Source organism: Pipra filicauda, unplaced genomic scaffold (assembly GCF_003945595.2).
Source record: "Pipra filicauda isolate LSUMZ 115617 unplaced genomic scaffold, ASM394559v2 scaffold71_size5581439_pilon, whole genome shotgun sequence".
NCBI classification, from domain to species: Eukaryota; Metazoa; Chordata; class Aves; order Passeriformes; family Pipridae; genus Pipra; species Pipra filicauda.
Genome location: NW_024104887.1, coordinates 2,094,260 through 2,115,746, shown reverse-complemented (window position 1 = coordinate 2,115,746; position 21,487 = coordinate 2,094,260). Strand labels below are relative to the sequence as shown.

At 46.6% G+C, this 21,487-nt stretch overlaps 1 protein-coding gene across 3 annotated transcripts in view; it reads left to right on the top strand.

The window, feature by feature from the left end:
• The window catches only part of SPNS2 (sphingolipid transporter 2), a 131,010-nt gene that overhangs the window by 50,476 nt on the left and 59,047 nt on the right, over positions 1 to 21,487 (top strand). For all 3 annotated transcript variants that reach the window (XR_005566471.1, XR_005566470.1, XM_027734351.2), the window contains exon 3: positions 11,144 to 11,280. Coding sequence is in view for 1 of the 3 variants with exons in the window: in XM_027734351.2 (XP_027590152.1) it covers positions 11,144 to 11,280 (137 nt within the window). In the remaining 2 variants the exon portion in view is untranslated. The remainder of the gene's footprint in view (positions 1 to 11,143; positions 11,281 to 21,487) is intronic.

Below are 21,487 nucleotides of genomic sequence, written 5' to 3'. Positions count from 1 at the left end.
TGGCTGCCTGGGGACAATGTCAGCCAAGAGCTGTGTCCCCCTCCCCATTCCCAAGGCAGAGCTCCCTGGATTTGCAAGGCTTTGATGCAGCTTTTCCTCGCCACCCTCAGCATCCCCCCTCAGGACTGGTAGCTCCAAAATCCCCCAAAAATCCCTCCCCCTGAGCTTGTGGCCCTGGTGGGAGGTGATGGCTGAGAGTCTCTTTCTGACCAAGACTGCTGGAAAAACCAGCATCTCTGCACCAGCCTGTCCCAAATCCCTGGCTCCGTAATGGAACCGTGAGCCAGTGCTCCTGTGCCCGGCTGTGTGTGGCTCCTTTGGGAAGTGGTTGGTTGGTTGCTGCAGTTCCTCCTGCTTTGTGAATGCAACCAGCAGCCACTGGGGGCTGTGTGTAGAGCTCAGCGAGGCATTCCCACTCTGCAATAGTCATTTATTTGGGAATTTCATCTTAAAAACAAACCCAAACCAACCCGAAGTCTGGTGAAATCTCTGGGGTAAGAGTGTGTCAGATGAACATCCCCTTCAGCAAGTTTCCATGAGTACCGTGGCTCGAGGAGCTCTTGATTCCATTCTTAGGAGAAGGGGAAGCACTCACTTCCTACTGCCTTGTTTTTCTTAGGAAGCTGCTGCTGTTGGTAAATAACACGTAGCAAAGAATTTATTAGCAATGCACCACACACGTGTCTCCTCTCTCTTGGGTTCCCTATTGCTGCAGGAAGTGGTGTTTGAGATTCATTTCTCTTTTGAGACAGAAACTGCAACCACAGATAATTATTTGAAATTAAAGCATTGGTTGGGGAAGGATGCAGGATTACTGGTGCAGTTGTAAAGAAGGGTGGCCAAACCTCATTTTAGGATAAAAACACTCCTCTCAAATTGGAAACAAGGAACGCTCTGTCTCTTTATGCCAGATACAAATGATGCTTCATTCTATTATGGGAATAACAGATTTAACGTATTTTATTGCTCGTTAAATCTAATTCATGGTACTCAATGCAGATTTCAGGGATCAAGGGATTTAGATTATTCTGCATTACTGGCTTTGGGCTGTCATATCTTGGTGTGTTTAAGTGCACACTGGTTGGAAAGGCTTTGTGGGCAAAGGTGCACATCCCTGTTCCTGCCCTGAGGGAACTCCTGTACTCCTGGCTGCAGGTCCCTGCTGCCTTCCCGGCTCTCGGATCAGGGAACTTGCCAGAAAAGATGCAAGGTTAGTTTTCAGTCCTCAGCATCACCTGGATTTTGCTCTCCAGATGGTCACAGGAGCTCTGTGCTGGCACAGGGGAAAGTCTGACCAGTCCTTTGAGGAGGTCCCACCTTTGCTTCCAAAGGCTCCCGCGGATGCGGTTTCGTGCGTGCCTGGTGTCATAATTGCAGTGGAAAAAGAAAGGGCTCAAGTAGAGGAAGGGAATAGAACAAAATAAAGCTCTCTGTGGTTATTTAAACCCTTTTTAAAGACACCTTTCTCTGGCTGTGAGCCCTGGGTAAAGGTGGTTCATCCTCCTGGCAAACGGGAGCAGCCTCCTCCCAGCTGGAGGGTTATTTGTGACTGCGGCTCTTGGGAGGGGGTGGCACATGGGCAGAACTTTGGAAAACTGCACGGAAGAGGGAAAAGCAAAACTGCTGTTTGTTCAGGCACGCTTTGCCGAGCTCCAGGAGTGATTCCTGCCTGCCTCTGGAGCAGCAGCCAGGATGGTTTTGGGTGTGTTTCAGTCGCGCAAACCCAACCTCGGAGCAGCTCCTGGGGCTGCAGAGCTGCTGACCAGCCTGTGCACCTCTGGGATCTCATGTCCAATTCAGGATTGACCAGAATGGATACAGATCCATCCTAATTGGCTAACTAAGTTAATGAACTTTCCCTGCAGCTGATTGCACGAACCACCCCGTGTCACGCACTGTGTGAGCACCGGGGCCGTGGTCAGCAGGGCTGGGGGCTGGGACCAGCCAAGCTCTCAGTCAGCCAGAGCTGCTCCAGCCAAATGGAGAAGAAACTGCAGGAGGACAAAGCTCTGACTGGGAAGTTATGATTTTACCCTGTGCTTTTAGAACTAATTTTAGGTGCAATTCAATAACATGTTAATAAGCCGTTGCCTAATCAAGCTGGTGGAAATGATGCAGATGCAATTTTGTCTTACTAATTTTTCATTTTTGGGGGGAATAATTGTACCAGTCCAGACCAGAGGTCCTTTTAGTATGTCTGTCTTAGGTTAAGATCAACAGCACATATATATGGAAAAAAAAAAAACCATAAAAGAACATAAATGGACAAGATGATGGTGATAGTTCCCTGGTATGAACCGAATAGATGAGGACTTTCTGAACAAGAGGAGCTATCTTTAACAGTCCTTAAATTCATATTCTCCCAGGTCTTTGTCTAATTCTGTTTTGAAATAACATAAACTCTGAGCTCCTGGGGCCTCTGTGATAAAATCCCAGTGTTTAGTTAAGTCTTGTGCATGAAACCTTTCTTTAATTTGCATTTTTCAGCTGCCAGTCTTATTTGATGCCACCTGGTCAGTCTTCTAAGAGAGGAGGTGATTCAGTTTTCCCCTTTCCCATGCTACATGGTGCTAGATCTCCCCTATATCCCACATCACCCGTTTCTTTTCTAATATGTTTAATGTTTTACTGTAAAAGGACTTGTTTTGTCCTTTTGACAGTTCTTTTTGATGCCCTCTGTGCTTTTCCCAGTACTAACCTTTAATGTTCCAGGGAGGCAGCAAAGTTACAAGTACTAAGGTGTGTTTGTTGGCAAAGAGGTTCTGATCTCTGCTGCCATTAGAAGTCATAAGCAGTTCTGTCTAAACAAAAAACCTCAGCTCTAATGCCCAGTGAATCAAGGAATCAGCTTTGGCCAGGAGTCTAAATCAAATCACACAGAGCATTTTGCAGAAAAACAACTCCAAGTGGAAGTGGCTGTAAAACAGAAGTGGCCTTGACTTATTTGTCCTTCACTTATGAATGGTAAGAAATGCAAAAACAGGGTTTAAACACTGCCAGACAAGCACATTGGCTTTGCTGCCAAGTGCCAGCAATCTGATGCTGTCCTGGGCAATAATCTGCTGGCTTTGGATGGCACTGCCACGGAAATCAAACTGTCACAGCCCCTTCTTCATGGAATGAACCAATTTGTGGAACCAACCCAGATGTGAAGATTATTTCTTTAATTGATGGGGGGGGTGTCTGCTCCTCCTCAGATGTTCTCATGTGTATGTTTTAATGCAGCCACAGAAGCCATTCTGCTGCAAACACACCATCATTACATTGGAAGAGCTGTTCACTGGGGCTGGATGGCTCCTGCTCTCCCAGAACCAGCTCAGTGCAGGGTCAGGCAAGCACCAGTTCAGGCCCAAGGGAAGGGATGCACTGGGAGCTGTTCACTGGCCCCATCCCTTTGGATTGCTGCTGTGGTATGGAGCTCACCTCCAGGAACACACCACCTGCTTTATTGATGTTCAGGTTGCCCAAATCCCTTTAAAACAGTGGTAATGTGATCACTGTAATTCCCAACATGAAAAGCAGAAGAGGGGGAGTGTTTGGGGTTTTTCCTCTTTTCTTTTTAAGTGATGATGTCTGTGTGGAGCTGTTCCAAATTGAATCTTGGAGCAAGTTAGCTCCTGCTCCAAGTAAATTTGCTGGACATCCAGAGAGATGGAACAGCACAGTAAAACAATGGCTTTTGCATGGTACACTTAGATAAAAACATTTTGAAGTACAGCAGGATAGAATTGAACTTCAGTAGGTGTAGAAATAATAACTGTGAGTAACTATCAACTTATTGCTTTAGCAATAAGGAAGATCTGAACAGCTGAATCTTTAAATGCAGCTTCTTGGACATAATATAGGAAATTAATAAAAAACAGTGAAAAAATTGAGTGCTGGTTTTCTGGTTGCTCTTATCTGATTTTCTGTTTCCAGGCAGTGGATTTCCCAGCAATTCCCACTGAAGCAATCATTCCTGTTGGTTAAGGTGAACAAAGCAAGCTTCAGGATATCCTTTGCTGGGAATATAAGGGCAAACCCTTGGAAGAGTATGCTCTCTGCAGTGAGGAAAAGGGCTGGAATTATCAGTGCTGTGTTCTTCCAAGGGATGCATCTTGTGTATTGTTGAGTGAATCGTGAACTTGCCAGGCAAGCTGTGCTCAGGCCTTGTCTGGCTTCATCAGTGGGGTGTTTGTAACCAGGTTCTGACCCTGTCACAGCAAATGGAGCTGGGTGGCATCGAGCCTGCTCGATGTAAGTGTGTATGTCAACTGTGTGTGTACACAGCCATCCTAAACATGTTGTTTACATTTTATATCAGTTTTGCTCTGAGGAGACAACTGGCACCTCATGGTGCAACATGCTCCCTATGGAGGAGAGGAGATTGGAGCTTGAATACTGATGAGTGGCATCTGCAGGGAGGGAAGCGCGGTCTCGAGTGTCCTGGCAAACAGACACTGGAGGAACACTGTGTGAGTAGTCAGGTCCACACCTTTAAAACACTGCTTTTCTCATTATTAATTTAGAATAACTGAATCATTAAGGTTGGAAGAGGCCTCCGAGATCATCGAGTCCAACCTTTGACTCATCCCCACCTTGTCAAGCAGCCCAGAGCACTGAGTGCCACATCCGGTCGTTCCTGGGACACCTCCAGGGATGGGGACTCCACCACCTCCCTGGGCAGCCCCTTCCAATGCTTGACAACCATTTCCAGTGAGGAAATTCCTCCTGATATCCAACCTAAACCTCCCCTGGTGCATCTTGAGGCCGTTTCCTCTTGTTCTGTCCCTTGTTCCCTGAGAGCAGAGCCTGACCCCCCCCCCAGCTCCACCCTCCCATCAGGGAGTTGTAGAGAGTGAGATGGTCCCTCCTGAGCCTTCTTTTCTTCAGGATGAGCCCCCCCAGCTCCCTCAGCTGCCCCTGGTTCTCCAGCCCCTTCCCCAGCTCCGTTCCCTTCTCTGGACACGTTCCAGCCTCTCAATGTCTTCCTTGCAGTGAGGGGCCCAAAAAAAACCCCAGGATTCGAGGTGGCACCTCACCAGTGTCCAGCACAAGGGGATGGTCACTGCCCTGCTCCTGCTGGCCACACTATTCCTGATCCAAGCAAGGTGCCATTGGCCTCTTGCCCACTGGCTCATCTTCAGCCACTGTTGACCAGCAACCCCAGTTCCCTTCCCAGCTTTCCAGCCGCTCTGCCCCATCCTGGAGCATTCAGGGGGTTGTTGTGACCCAAGGGCAGGACTTTTCACTTTGCCTTATTGAGCCTGCGTTTGCTGAGGACACAAACACACAACGGGGCCTTTATGAAACTCTCTGTTCCATCTCGTCCCGTGTCTGCCCTCATGGGAGAGCACTTCAGACCAACCCAACCCTTTGCACACCTCAGCCCCACTGATTTGGTGCTTTCTCAGGCCTTTTTTTCTTTAAAGCTCCCGCGCTCGACGCCGTCAGTGCGCGACAGCTTTGCGTGACATACGGAACTGATGGGGTGTTTCAGAGCTCCTCACACTTGTCAGAAACTTCCAATCCCTGTGATAGTCTGGAACCCCCTGATCCCGTGCTTTGCACTTGGCAAAGCGCAGTAACACGATCCATCTGCTGGCTGTTGAATTAGCAATGAAGTAAAACAAAGTCCCTGTAACAAGGGGGGTACCTACAGGAGAGTTTGTGACAGTGATGATCTTCAGGGCGATGTTTTGTCGAAACAATTGTATTCTAATTCATCTCCATCAAAGGATGAGTGTTTTAAATCATGCTGCTGAGATTTCCCAGGGCCTTGGATTGTCCCACCACAGGGTACCCATTTCACCTTGGTCACCTCTTACAGTTGTTAAAGTTGGAGAAGAACCTCTAAGATCATCAGGCTCAACCATTAACCCAGCACTGCCAACTCCACCACTAAACCATGTCCCTAAATGCCACATCTACACATTTTTTTAACCCTTCCAGGGATGGTGACTCCACCACTGCCCTGGGCAACTTGTTCCAGTGCTTGACCATCACAACGCTGTGCCTGAACTATCAGTAGCACGAAAGGATCTTTGTTCTTTCTTGGCTTGAATGGTGCTGTAAAAAAAAACACCCACTTTTAATTGTGATGGTAGACCTTCAGAAATCCCTTTAACATAGAGATGATGCTGTAAACAGGACACTGCTGAAGCTGGAAAACCTGTGTGGGTTCCAGATTTCTGTAGTTCATCACGGGCAGGTCACTTCCCTGTGTCTTAATTTCCTTAGCCCTGAAGTAGAAATTAATGTTTAACTTCCTTTCTAAATTGTCCCAAGCCCCACTGTGATTAAATCTGCTGTGTTGTGTGTGCTGATATTTATAGCATAAGACCACAGTGAAAATGAAAATTAAAAGTAGCATTGCAAAACCATGTCTTTGGAACAGAGGGGACGGTTGGGCTGTTGGAGAGTGTTTATTCACCATTGCAGGGAGATGGCAACTGGTCCCACAAGCAGCTTGAGAAACACGTGCACTCAGGCCTGACAGTCCCTGGAGTAGAAGTGGCTCAGCCAAATCCGTGTCTCACGCAGGCAGAGCAGGGCTGTGCTTGCACACACCCAGAAATTATCCCATCCACAGCGAGCCGCCTGCTCAGGTGTTCTCATTGTTTGGAAATTTGTTGTTGGGAAAATATTCCCAACCTCCCAGCACATAGTTCTCAGCTGTGTCTCCGTGGATTGCCAGTCCCTTGAGGCAGAGGCTGCCTGGCTTTGCCTCCCACCGTCAGCACTCAGTTAAATGGGTACCGATGGTTTCGTGCTGACTCAGAGCTCACAGAGAGCCACTGGTTTCTTTCTCGTGGAGCATCCCTGTGTAGAAAGAGCTATTTTTACCTGAACCTGAACCTTTCTAGCATTATTCCTGAGAGGAAAAAAATAAGCCCTTTGTGCTTCAAGTCAAACCCAAAAGAAGGGACCTTTCCTCAGAGGTGCCTGTGATCCTCTCAGCCTTCCAGGAACTGAGGAACGGCAGCCTCTGAATGTGCCTCTGTCAGTGCCTCTCCTCCTTCTTGGTTACACTGTGTGGTGACCTGCTGGCAGGAGAAACCCCTCTCTGAGGTACAAAGGGTTGGTGAGTCCATGTAAGAAAAGAGCAAGTGAGACAGAGGCAGCAGCGTCTTCGGAATCGCTGGTGGGTCAGAGCCTTTTCAGGGAATAGTTGTAGGGTCAAGCTGGTAAATTTTTGCTTGGAGGGAATGAAGAGAAAAATAAGAGCAGTGGAGTCTAGTTCAGTACTCAGGAGCTTCTTGTGGCTGTTAAGTACAAAGTCTACAGTTCTCCCCCTCCCCTCCTCTCCTTTGCCTCCACTGTTGGGGAATTTACTTTTCCACTGGATACACACAGGCAGCTCCTGAGTGTGGGAAGTGTGGTTTGAATAGCAGCTCCCTGGCCATAACCCCTGCCAGATGACTGAACTGCAGGACATGCAGCAGCAGTTGAGGCTGAGGAGGATGGTTTCCTCCTCTGGGGGGTGTTTGGGTGGGAAGCGTAAGGGTTTTTTATTTTTGTGCTGCTGAATTGTTGTAATTCCAGCCATGCACGGCAAAAGCTGGGCAGTGCTGGCTGTGAAGGTGCTTGTGCACCTGTGCAGGGTGGGACAGGCATCCAGAGGCAGGAATAGACACCAGGCCATCCTGTTTGGGCAATTCCACTCTTCCTGCCTCCTCACCGCAGTCGGCGTTTCAGCGGCTGAGCCACAAAGGGAGGTATAAAGACAAATGAGTTCTCCTTTTGAAAATACCTGTACTTAAAAGAGCCTCCCTCCTCCGTGGCGTTCATTATGTGTCTGTTTATTCATCCTTTGCTCACATGGTAATTTGCTCCTGCAGAAATGGATCTCAGCTCCACCCTGTGCTGGGACTGAGCCACCTCCGCTGGCTCTGCTGGAGGTCCTTTACCAGGAGAAATTATCTGTGCAGATCCATGATGGGACTGCCAGAGCTACATCTGCCCACAGCTGCTCCTGGTGCCATCACTGCCTTTGCAGGAGCTCATCCCAAATCCCAGTGGGTCTCTAACTCTGCCCTGGCTTACGCTTTCCACCTCTTCAAGAGCTGGAAATACTCTGAGATGTCCCCAGGTGAGAATGGGAAGAGCAGCTGTTGATTGGGAAGAGGCAAAAGCAGTGCCAGTGATCCTCTAATGTTAAACATTTGTGGCCGTGGGTTGAGCTGGAGCAGCAGCTGCTGTGGTGTCACTTTGGTGTTAACTGGGGAGTGGGTGAGTGCAAGGAACAGAAATTGCTGTGGAAGAGGGGAGAGAAGCCAGGGAGGAAGAGGCTGGCACAAATGCCAGGCTCCTTCACTGCAGTGCCTTGTGCTCAGCCCTCCTTCCTACAAACTAACCCCGTTTCTGCTGCCCCTCTCTCCAGCTGAACATGCTGCAGGTTTGTGCCTCCTGGGCAAGGGCTCTCCTTTGTGGTGTTTAGTTGTGCCAGAACCTCAGCTCCTGCTCTCAGGTAACTCAGGTTTCCGTGCCCACCTGGAGCTGTGCCCTGCGTTCATTCCCCTCTGTTGTGCCAGCCCAGGCTGGGGTTCAGGAGCCTGGGCTGTCACTGGCAGGAGTAATTGCAAAAATTGATTCCAGGGGAATGCCTGTAGCAGGCAAATCCCTTTGACAGACCACACAGCCATCAGATTCTGCATTTATTTGAGTCAATCAATGCTCTCATGCATATTTGGGTCATAAATGCTCTGGTATAAATTGCATTTATTCTTGTGACAGCTGTGTTCTGTTACCTGTTATTTATTTGGCTCTGTTGTCCTCTGGTTTTACACCTTGTGGAGCTGTCAAGTCAGCTGCTCCCCACTGACAGAGCTCACAGCTTAGAGCCTTCCAAAAATAACCCCTCCAAAGGGATTTCAGCAGCAGGGTGGACGTTGTTGGAAAGTCATTGGACGATCTTTTTTTGGGTTGTTTTATTGGAAAGAGGAGCTTTGTGCTTTTTGCCTGCTTTTTTTTCCCCAAATTCCAGAATTAGACTTTTCATTTACGATCCAGGGGTCATTGATGCTGATAATCCCACTGATTAATGTGAATTTTGGATCACACCCCGCGTGTCTCAAGGCTGAATTAATCAGGTTATTCAGCATTTGGAATGGTGGGATGCTGACTTGGACGTTCCTGATTTTCCCTTGGAAGCTTTTTTAGCTTCACATCTTTTCACATTGTAAAAATGGCAGAAGATGTGATTTGGAGATGAATGAACTGCAGTGTCCTTCCAAGGGAAAGGTCAAATTGCAGTGGGCACAATGCTCTGGGCAACTCACAGGCATTTTCTGCCCCATACCCTTCATGCCAGGCTGCTGCACCAGCCTTGCAAGGTGCCAGTGGCTTTGGTGTTAATTCAGGAAAGCATTTAATCATGGAATTGATGGCTCTGAAGTGCCCAATACAAGCATGTGCTTAAGTGCCTTGTTGGAGCAGGGCCAGTGCAGATGTACCTTTGCAGAGCAGAGATTTGTGAGCCACTTCTGGTCTAGTTTCTGTGTAAAACAGAGATGAAAACACTCGTAGTTTTATTCAACAGGTTTTATTTGCACAAGGATTTTGGGATGGACGCAGGCACTGAGTGTTCTGTCAATAGAGTGTATGTGTGAGCTAAACAGCAACACTGTCCATGGCATTACTACTGCAATATGTGTGATATAAAGCTGCATGTGCTGCTTTTCAGGTATTACCATTTTTCTGTTATCTCCATTTATTTCACTCTAAATGGAAAAAGAGTAAATCTGTAATTTAGATCAAATATCACGGTGGAAAATAGAAACACACTCATATGGCTCACAAAGTATAGATACAAATGGGTATGTATTATTTATAAAGCAGCTTTGACATCTTAATATACTGAAAAAAGATGAGACATTTAGCCATAGTTCAGCATTCTGCACGTTTTGGAACTATCTTAAATCATCATCCATGAAAAATTCATAATTTGGATCTTACTTTATTTTTATGCTCACATTCCAATGGGGGGGGTGTCCTTTGCTCGTCTTTTTTTTTTTTAACCTATTCTATCCCCCCCCCCTGTTTTGTACAATTAAAAGCAGACAGCTGGGGTTGGGCAGTGCCAAAGGCCCACCCTGCTCTCCAAGAACTACCTGATAATTAATGAGAACCAGAACTCTGACTAAAGAGGGATCTCCAGGTGTTCTGGTGTCCCACCCAAGTCCTTCTGGGTTTGCTGAACACAGGGAAAGTTAGAAAGTTCATGCTGCACAGCAGTAAAACCCATGTAGTTCCTCTAATGTGGACAGACAAAATCCAGGTATAAATCAGCTTATAACCTGCCAAGTTGCAAATGAATCAGGAATATGGTGTGAGTGCCCCCTTTCAGGTGTTCTCAGGGGTGTCAGTGGTCAGGTTGTTTTGAGCTGGGCTGGAGGAGTGAACTCTGAATTGAGGTGATGTTGCAGAGGTCACTGTGTCAAGAGCCTCATTCCTACATGACAGAAGATCCTGGGTTTATGCTTTGGGGATTTTTTGGGGGGAAGCAAAGGGAAAAGGTGAACTTGTAGTCCTTCAGCTGAGGCCATTCCTTTGTTGCTCAGTGATGGGTTTGGATACAAGCTCAGTGTTGGCAAAAGGACCTAATGAAGAGATGGGAGTTTTTAACTACAGGGCTGGTGCCAGTGGGGTGCCAGTGGTGTTTACTGGTTTCCCTCACTCTTTCATGGTTTCTTTAAAATACTGCTTGGAAGGATGAAAGAACCTCAGTGTCTGTAGCCCATTTCTCTCAGGTCTCTGCTGGAAGAGCCAACAGGGAGCCCTTGACTTGTTTTCTCGTTGCTTGAAACTCCTTCCAACCTCCACTTCACCTTCTCAGGAAGGTTTAGGCAGAAGCTCTTGATTTATTCTGTCCTGGTTTTGCCCATCCCCAGATCCTGAGCTCACAGTGGACTCCCAGGGGGTGGTGCTTTCAAGTAATACAAGTTCATGGATCCGAAGTTTCTCTGGGAATGAAAGATCTGTTTGATTAAGGAAACACCGACTTCTGAAAGCCCATCAGCCCGTGCAGCTCCGTGAGGCAGGGCTGCACAATGTCTAATTAAATGGAACTGCTCTCTGGAGGATTTGGTTTGCAGAAAATTAGTTTTCATGTTCTCGGTCTGATGTTTATTAAACGTTTCTTCCCTTTTTCTCTCCCGTGCAGTTTTCATCTGCAGTTTCATGGTGGCGGCGCCGATCTTTGGTTACCTCGGTGACCGTTTCAACAGGAAGATCATCCTCAGCTGTGGGATCTTCTTTTGGTCAGCTGTCACTTTTTCGAGCTCCTTCATCACTGAACAGGTAAGGTCCCTTGCAAAGGCACGTTGTGTCCTGAAAAGGCGGACGGCGCGTTCCTGAAAAACTCCCCGTCCCGGAGCGCTCGAGGGGAACGTGTCCCCCTGGCGTGTGTTTAACATTTAGCATGTTGCTTTAGCTGGCCTTTTGTGGGTGAAGTGTGCTCTGTGTAACTGTGTTTGCTTAACTGTGAAAGCTGCTGTTCTTTGATCGTGCACGTTCATAAAAAATAACAGATGAAGCGTATCCGAGCAAGAGTTTCTGTTGACATAAGGGCTTTGTTTTGAGGGAGATCCTAGAGAAGCTTTAAAAAGGCTTTACAGAAGTCCTGGGAAAAGAAACCCAGGGCTGTAAGTGGTTCTTTTGTCTTCTGATGTGTAACAGAAGCCATTGGAGTTTTTTTTGGGAAGTCTGCTCGTGGTTGTGGAATAACAAAATGCAGCCAGCAGTGGTTTTACACGTGGACTTTGGCTCCTGTCCACAAAGGCAGAGAAGGTGGATGATAACACAGAGATTAGATGTAGTTTCAGCTCCTTTAACACTAGCTGATGGGTATATCTGGGGAGCTGATGGTGGAGTTGTCAGGCTCACTTAATTTTGCCAAGCTCTGCACAGCTCCTCTGCTGCTCCCAGGACAGCCCCAGGAGCCTGTTCCCAGGACTCCTCCCTGCATCCCTTTTCCTGTCTGTCACAGCCACTCAGAGGAAACAATGATCTGGTGGTTTCTGGGGGAAAATATCCTCTCGTTTAAATCATATTATAGAGAAGATTTAATTGCTGCAGGTGGCAACATTCCTGGAGAGACAAATCACAGCTCCTGGCATCCTCAGCCTGGTTTCCCCCAGGGAGGGAGGGACGTTCCTCATCCTTTCTGCCCAGCTGCGTTCCAGGGATTGCAGTGTTGTGGTCACACCTCAAGAGTGACAACCTGGGACTGAACCTCCCCACCCTGGTTCCTCCTGCCCACCCATGGGCTCTGCAGGTTCTAATAAAAGACAATTCCCACCCAAAGCAGGCAGTGGCTCTTACATGTAGGTCTGGCTTTCACCTTGGATTGGCTGGTGCTGCATTTCCAGAGCAAAATGCACGGTGGCCAAATGTGGAAGCCTTTAACTCAGTAAATTATTCTGGTTTATAGCTGACCAGGAAGCATCCTTTCCAGAGGAAGAGAACCTCTCATATAAAACAGAGAGGCATTTTTGGGTTTCTTTCTTTTTTTCCCTTTTTTTTTTTTTTTTATTCTTTAAATGTCTCTCATAACATACTGCAACAGCAGCTGTGATCAGAGCCCAGAGAGAGAAGCCTCTGTGAAAGAACTGATAACTTGCTTATAAACACTTCTCATGTTATGGACATACATCATGCTCAGGTTTTCCTCAACCTCTCTGCAGTGGACATGGTCCCACAGCTGGAAGTAGGGGGGACACTGGAGCTGGACTGATGTTTTCAGAGGTGAATTTCAGTTTAAGGATTTCGGGCTTAATACCTGAAGTAATTCAGGGATTAATCTGTATAATTAATATATATATAGTATCTATTAATATATATAATTGATATTAATATATAGGGTTGTTTGTATACAGGAGCTCAAGTGCATACTGTTAGCCAAAGAAAGGGAGAACAATGCTTTAAAAGCTGGATTATGTTTGGAATCCAAACCCCAATGTTTTGGATGCCATAAGAGAGACAAAATCAAAATAGCCAGGCCTGTGTCTATTCATGCTGGATTTGCATCAGCACTAACTCTGGACCCAAACTACCATTTTGATAGAAACCAGCCTAATACTTAGAAAAATCCCATCCTGATTTTCCTGGGGTCCTGAACTCCACCTGAAGACTTAGCTATTAATCCAGAGGTCTCATGCTCAGCTCTTGTAATCGACTCCAGGAGATGATGGAGAACTTTGCAGCTGCTGTAAGGATGTGCTTTACCCAGTGGCTCCAGCAGTTGACTAAGGTCATAAGAATAATCCCAACTTCCCATAGCATCCTTCCCAATCCATGTTGGAGGCCTGGTCTCTAGTGGGGAGGTCCTGCTACGTTGAACAAGGTGAATTCCTGATGAGAAAAAGGGCAGTGATGAGAAAAAGGGCAGGGAAGAGCTGCTGCAGCTTTTTTCCTCCTGTAGTGACTAACTGGGCACCTCTCCTGATCTTTGTCCTCTGGGATTCATTCAGGGAGCAGAACAGTGGCTATTCTCTCACATTTTTTCCTCCTTTCCTTTAAGGCTGTGTGTGTGTTTCTCAGGGAGGAGGGTTGGGAGCTGAAATGTCAAAACCTCTTTGCTGGCACAAATAAAAGCAGTAGTAAAACCACTGTGAGCAGAGAAGTGCTCCCATCCAAGTCCACATGAAAACAGTGCTGGAAGAAGCAAGTTGGCAGAGGCTGAGCCCGTTGAAGAACTGCACAGCAAACTCCTTGATGTGGCAGCACCAAAAGTCCTGAATTAGGTGAGAAACAGAAGCCATTCAGTATAAACAGCAAACTGTCTTCAGGGATTGTCTTTCTTCAAATTTGGACAGTGGCTGGTGCCTCCTGCCTCCTGTCAGTGTGTAATTAGATAGAACACACAGCCACACAGCTCAAATTTGGAGGCTAAATGGGAAGAGACAGCTTAACAAAGGCACAAAGCAGCTGCAGAGCTGCTGAACTCTGAAGGCACCCGATTTGTAAAGGTTTTTGGCAGCCTGTTGGTAATATTGGTTCCTGGCTAAAATTTGGACGCTAAAGGAAACCAACAGAAATGCTGTTATATTATGTCAGTAAATATGTACATTATTTGTAATTCATTGTGCAAACAAGGGCACAGCAAAGGACATGTTAATTATTATCTGTCCTGCTGCCTTCCCACAGCTTCCCATGGGCTCTGGGGTATCCCTTGGCTCACCTGTCCCGACTGTGCCCCCCAATTCCTGGTGCCCCCCAGCCCCTCACTGGGGCATGAGGAGCAGAACAGACCCTGACTCTGTGTAGGCACCTGAAAACATCCCTGTGTTACCAACACTGTTCTCAGTACAAATCCAAACCACGGTCCCACAGAGCTGCTGGGGGCAAAATTAACTCCATCCCAGCCAAAACCAGCACAAAAGGATTGGAGTTTAACAACAGTGCAGCTAAAGTACTGTCTAAATGCTGGTTTATGCTGTTTGGTTTAAAAAGAGTCACTGAAAACTGCCAGGTAAATCAGGAATTGGGTGTATGTGCTGTGCAGACATGTAGTTGCTAGAGAGCACTGCATTATTAAAATATCCTTAGTTATTTATTATCAAACATCTCTTGGTTCTTAACATGGAATAAGGGCCATCAAATAAATGAAGAATGAATCTCTCATCTGCTGGCAGCTACTAAATAATAGGCTCTCAAAAGGAAAAAAAATGAAGATCAGGCCAAAATTTAAGGGTTGTTCCAGAGTATATAGGAGGTGATAGAGAAAACAGCAAAATAGAAACAGGACAATTAGATGTTTGTAAGTTTGGTTACTGTTCATGAGGTCTTACATTACATTTAAAACAAATCAAAATAAGAAACCAAATAAGCACTGTATCACACAGTAATTCCATAAATACACCTGGTTCCATGGATAAAAATAGCTCGTGGCAAATGTAACTGAAGAATATCATCAGAAGTAACAAGGCTGAGACAATATGGAAAAGGTCACCTTTTATTCTGTCAAATAATGTGATCATTTATGTTAGTGCAGAATTCCTCTGTAGAAAAAAAAGATGTGAGCCCTCCTTTCCACTCTGTAACACTGTTTAGCACTTCCTAAAATAAAAGTTCCATCAAGAAATCATTAACAAACTTGTTAATTAACCTAAAATTAGGTAAAGCTGGTACATATTTAGACATATCTCTAGATTAACTCCATTTATAGAAACTTCAGTAAAGTATGTATATGTCTTAATTTGTATTTTGGAAGTACAAACAGCTGCCTTTTAATCAGTCCTGCCCCTGCCAGCACACGAATTTGGGCACTTTCACCTGCACATTTCTGAGTCAAAGGGTTGCTGGTTTGCCCATGAGCAAAGGCTTCTGCTCAGGAGGGATGCTCTGTGAGGCTGGGACACCCAGGCTGCCTCAAAACCAGCCAGAGCAGGCTGTGGGAACGTGGGTTTGCTGGAGCTCCACATGCCAGGAAGTTAGGAAATGGCAAACCAAGGTAAACCAGGAATGTGCTTTTGAATCCTTCCATTCTTGGTAGATATTTCTGTTCAAATGTTGATATAGTTAACAGGATAAGGCCTTTATGCTCCCACTGCAAGTGAGCCTGGATAGGTATTTCTTCTAGTGTTGTTTTCTTTTCCTTTCCTTTTGATTTATCTCTGAAAGAGGAAGCAAATAGTCCACTGTGGAATTCCACTTTGCCTGCAGTGCTTGCTCATGTCCTGTCTTTCAGACTTGCCAGATGTATTTTTATTTCCAAAGCTTGTCTTTCGAGGGGAACCTAAAAGAGAAGCAACAAATGACGTGCAGTGTGGAACAATTGGTTAGCTGGGTTAATTTTAAGAAACATAAACATAAACCAGCCACCCCCCTACACACAATGATTCACTCCAAGGGGGAAAAAAGCCTTTAGTCTTAAGTGCCCTGGCAGAAGTTGTAACATAAAACACACTCCCGTGCCTGTGCTGAGATAAATCCACAGTTTGAAAACCAGAAGCAAACAACACCAAAATCCCCAGGCTGTCCTTTTGTGTGTAAGGAGGGCACTGGGTGTTTTCTTTGAAGTCACCATGAATTACTGGAATGTTTATATCCCACTCTTCCATCCTATTATTTTGGAGCAGAGCTCTCTTTTAGAAAGGAGGCAAAAGGGGTTCTCCCAGAGCTTTGAGCAGTCAGCACGTGTGCTCAGTGCAACTCAGGCAGCTCCTGACAGGCCCTGTGGCTGCTGCTGAAGTGGTGCTGGAGCTACCACGGGCTCTTCGTGGCCAGAGTTGTTGGTTGGCTCTGCTGTGCTTTGCCAGCCTTTGATGTGGCACTGGAACCCTGCAGACCAGCTGGTGCTGTTGGCATTTGGATTTCTTTGCCCTTTGCCAGACTGCTCAGGAAAAGCAGTATCCACTGTGTCTCTCTGAGCAGAGAGGAGATGAGGTGGGTGATGCAGAGCTCCAGTGCTGCTGCTCTGCCAGCCAGAGGTGTCAGCTCCCAGATGAGTCAGGGCTGCAGTTATAACCCCCCTGCATTGCCTGGTACCTGCAGCCTCCCCCTGCTCTGCCCCTGCTCTCTGAGGGGAGAGATGCAACCTGTGCATCTTCTCCCTGGTTATCAGAGCTCCAGGAGAGCTGCTGTGCTGGGGGGACTGGGATCAGCAGGCACCAGGTGAAGGAGGTGCTGTGCTGGGTTAGGTGGCTCTGAAGTCCCAGAAGAGGGAAAGGATTTGGGCTCTCATCTCTGCTCCACACTGCAGAGTGGAATTCTTTATGGACTGATTCTGCCTCGTGCTCCTCTCCCATATGTCTGAAAGCAGATGGTTTGAAGAAAGATAATTCCTATAGCCCCCTTAAGAATTAAAGAATTGTTAAGTTTAGAAAAGCCCTCTGAGATCATCCAGTCCAACCATCAACCCAGCACCACCACCATGTTCACCACTAACCCACGTCCCCAAGTGCCACATCCATACGTTTTTTCAATGCTTCCAGGGATGGTGACTCTGTTCCTGCCCTGGGCAGCCTGTGCCAGTGCCTGACAACCCTTTCTGTGAAGATTTTTTCCTGCTATCCAGCCTAAACGTCCCTGGTACAACTTGAGGCCATTTCCCCTCGTGCTGTCACTAGACCTGCACTAGGTGTTGTCCATCAGAAGAGATGGACCTCCCTCAAGTCTGGATGTACCTCCACCTGCTGGAGATGGGGCTGAGATCTCCAAAGATCTTTGGGTGTAGGAATTTTCAGGTTCCTGCAGCAGTTCTGCTGTGATACACTCCCTCATGGCTGCTTTGGTCTCCAGCTGCAGCCAGGACTAGACAAGACAACAAAATCCATGTGCCCCAGACAAGAAAGTGTGAGGGTTTCTATGGGAGTTGAAAGGCACTATTTCTTTGACCCCTCTCCAGCAGGAAGGCTCCTACTGCTCCTTCCCATGCTACTCTCTTATAAGTTTTACTACCTTGTATTTTTTAGTATGGATTATATGAGGTGTACAGTAAGAAAAAATACACTATTGCTTATTCATTTAATAATGAAGGACTGACTGAGCTGGTCTTAAGGGATACTGGACATCTGTCAAGTCTGCTCTAATCTACAGCACAGCTGATTCCAAATACTATGTGGGAAACTCTTTTCCTGCAAGAACAACATCTCTTGAACTCTTGGATCTTGGGTCCACATTGTTCCCTCAGATTTTGCTGACCCAGGACAGAAGATTTGGGAAAAGATTTATATAGATGAAATAGTTGCAGAGTGCAGAATTACTGTCATGTATTTGTCTCCTGGTTGCTTTATATTCCTACCTTGTCCCTTTGCACCTGTCACCCTTCCAAGGGAAACTATAAATGAAAACCAGATTAAGGTGTTCTCAGAGCAGCAGCCCCAAAAAAGCCAATCTACGAGAGGAGGCAGCTTTTCATAGGTGTTATCAGAAATTGGAATGTTGCATTTTGTGCTCAGAGCGTTGGTTTTTTCCATCCAGTATCTGTGCCTGGGTATCTGTGAAGCATTTGGGAAGAGTTATTGAAAACACAGCTGGTGATGAGCAGGAGAGAGACAGAGCACAGCTCCAAAGCTTACTCAGGAAGCTTATTCCTGTGATGAGAGAAATGAGCTACAAGGAACTATCATAAGGAATATCTCTGCCATACATTGCATTTCCCACCTGCAGAGTGTCTGGAACAGGACTGGTTCTGTTCTGCCCTCTGGGACCTGAAAGCAACCAAGATACAGCCCCCCCAAATCCCACCTTGCCCACACAGGGTCAGTCTGGCACCAACCACATCCCATTCAAACTTCTCAAATCACCCCAGTTACGTGCTGCTGTGTCCACAAATGTGCCTCCTGCCCTCTGCCACCTCCTTTCAGGTCATTAAATTGGTTTGAAGTTGTGCAATATCTGAATCAAACCCCGTGGATGCTGAAAGAGGGGCTGTTTCTCTCGCTGAGTGCCAGAGCTCAGCTGCACTGCCGTGTGCTCGCTGGAGTGGAGGCAGGGGCTTGCACTGAAGTGCCAGCCCTGCCCCTCAGGGCTCAGGAATTTTCCAGAGCAGGTGGACAGAACTTTGTGCTGGGACAGTGTCAAGAAACAGGCTCGAAGCTCAGTGCTGATTTGGCTCAAAGCTCAGTGCTGATTTGGCCCAAAGCTCAGTGCTGATTTGGCTCAAAGCTCAGTGCTGATTTGGCCCAAAGCTCAGTGCTGATTTGGCTCAAAGCTCAGTGCTGATTTGCAGAGGGTCTCAGTGAGGACCCCTGTAATCACCTGCCCTGTTTCAGAGAGCTGTTGGTTATCTGGGTTACTGTGGAAATCATTATCACAGGGGCTGTGATTGTGGTTCTGATTCAGCTCCTTCTCTGGAAGTCTGTGGGAACCTTTTGTGGGAATTGAGTCAGACCCTGCTTCTCTTTAAATCAACACACATTTGGTGCAGTTTCATCAGGTCATGAAAATGCTTGGTGACAGCAGCTGGGGACTGTGGTGCAGGAAAGATCTTCACAGGCCAAAGACCTTTACAGGTTTGCCCCATTTTTATGCAGAAACCTGAATGTATTGTCTCTGTGTTGAAGAGTAGGAAAGCTCAGTTGCTGTGCCAGTTAATGGGTGGCGTGGAAGCAAAGCCTGCCTGTGACATCCCACCTGTCCTGCTTTTGTTGTGCCTGAGCAGGAAATCTCACTGGCACTGATTTGCTGAGGAGGCAGAGGGAAGAAGGCATATTTATTTTATTTCCAGGCTGTGTGTGTCTTGGAAACATTCCTTCTTCTTGTGTTGTCTATGAAAATGTGCGTTCTGCTTGTCATGCTGCAGCAGAGGCCTAACCCCAGGGCATGCTGATGGAACACAAAAAATGTCTTCTTGCTTCAACCCTGTCTTACTGGAAGTCTCTATAATGCTTCAGCATTATGTTTTATAAATAATTATAACAGCATCTTAAGCTCAGCCTTGTTCAAGGCATCCAAGGAATGGAAGAAAGGGAAAACGCTCCTTAAATAGTCTGGGATTGAATCAGTTGGTGGGGAAAAAAAAAAAAGAAAAAAGAAAACAAAAGAAAACAATAAAGTAGTAGTGCTGCATGTAGGTTTTCAAACAGTGCCTGGGTGGCACCATGTGGTCCTGATCCTTTGGAAAGAAGCTTTCCAGGTAGTTGTGTACTGAAAGCACCAAGTTGTTGGTGTAGAACATGTCCCTTCGTGCTTCACTGGGATGTTCAAATGTGGGTCTGGAGGCTGTGAGCTGGCATGTGTTTAGTGGGGGATATAACTGAGGCAGTTTATGGATTGTGTTCCTGGGGCTTTTGCCTTGGAAAAAAGCAGGATGCTCCAGGAGGGTTTGGTAATGATGCCTCACAGACAAAGAAAAAAATCCATTCATCCCAGTTTTAGGCTCATTGGGAGGCCTGGAAACAAATGGAAACTTTCTTTTAGCAGGGCCCTGGTGGCTCTTGAAGGTTGTGCTTATTGTCCTGAAAAACAGGATGCAGGAGAGAGGCAATGTGTTATTCAGGCAGTGGCTTGTGTTCAGATGCAAAAGTATGGATTTGAGCCTTTCTTTGGCTGTCCTGGTTGCCTGCTGATCCAAAAATCTGGTCCAAAAGCATCAGTCACTGTAGGAAGTGTAAGTGCTTCCCAATGGCCACACAGTCTGTGGCCTCCTGGGTCCTGCATAAAGGCTGGAAAAAGAACCATTGTGTTCTGAGTCATGTGCAAATAGTGGGAAGATGGGAAATGTCTTACAGTACCAGGTGCTAAATTAGTCTTTTGAAGTGTTGACATGTCTTTTAAATGCATAAAGTTCCCAGGCTACACAAAACACTGCATTTGCAATGCAGATAACTCGAATTAGAGTACTAATCTCGACCCTGTGTAATAGATTTTGAGCTGGAAATCCCTGGGAGTGGTGCTGATCATGGAGTCTGAAAACATGATTGACGAAGTCTCGGGAGAAGACAGTCACAAAACATGCAAATGTGTTTAGTGTGGTTTAATAGGGTTGTCATTTTGTCAGACAGGCTGGGTTTGGAGAACAAAATGAAGCTGCAGCATGACAAAAACCTGTCAATTTAATAACACTTCCAAAAGGGACATGACAACTGTTCAAAGATGATCATGAATAAGAAGAAGCTCCTGGGTGGAAGGACTTGGTAGATGCATCAGTTCCTCTCTGGGAATCTGATGCTAAAAGTGAGGCATCTCTCAGATGTGGGACAACATCTTGCAAGGTCAGCCTTCCACACAGTTCTTGGAGGCTTCTGGGTCTTGGTTGAGTCAGCAGGCCAGGGAAGCGTGAAAACAGAAAGCAGGAGCAAAAAAATGCAGAGTTTGGAGTGATCTGGATGGTTCTTCAGCAGAGCTGCCTGAAAGGACTGACCTGCTGGTGCACTTCAATGTTTAGCATATGCAAAGTAAAATATGCCAAGAATCAGCAGAACCAGCAGCGTGGGGAAGGATGCTGGGACTGTAAGTCTGTGCTCATTTCATTTAAACCTTGAGGGATTCCATTAAAATGTGTCCTTCACAGCCTCTCAAAGCTTGTTCTACCCTTGAAAATGCGTATGGTGAAGGCAGAGCACTCACACCTGGGTGCATCATCAGCTGGCTGTTGCTTTTTCCAAAGAAATCACAGGTTCTACAGTGGTTTCAGGGATAGGGACTTGGGGTTGTGCTCTCTAAGAACCTCCAATCCAACCTGTCTGTTGGATTTGACTCAGCTTTGGGTTAGGAATTGGTCCAAACCAAAGAGTGTGAGCCAAGACAGCCCATGGGGTTGGATCTCACACATTCTCCACTGGAGGTGGAGATCTTGGTAGTGTTGGGTATCAAAGCCTGCAAGTGTTTGTTCTGAAAAATCTGGGATCTCTTTACAGCTGGTTGCTTGGATTCAAGGCTTTGCTTGTGGCTGGAACAACAGTAGCCTGTTACTGCCCATTAATATTTGGTTCTGTGTCCACCAGCCCATATTCCAGCTGCATTTCTGAACCTGTGCTGTGTCAAGAACCTTGCAAAATTACACTGTATTTCACCCAGTCCCTATTTTTGTGGCTATGGTCGTGTTTGCACATGTCAGGAA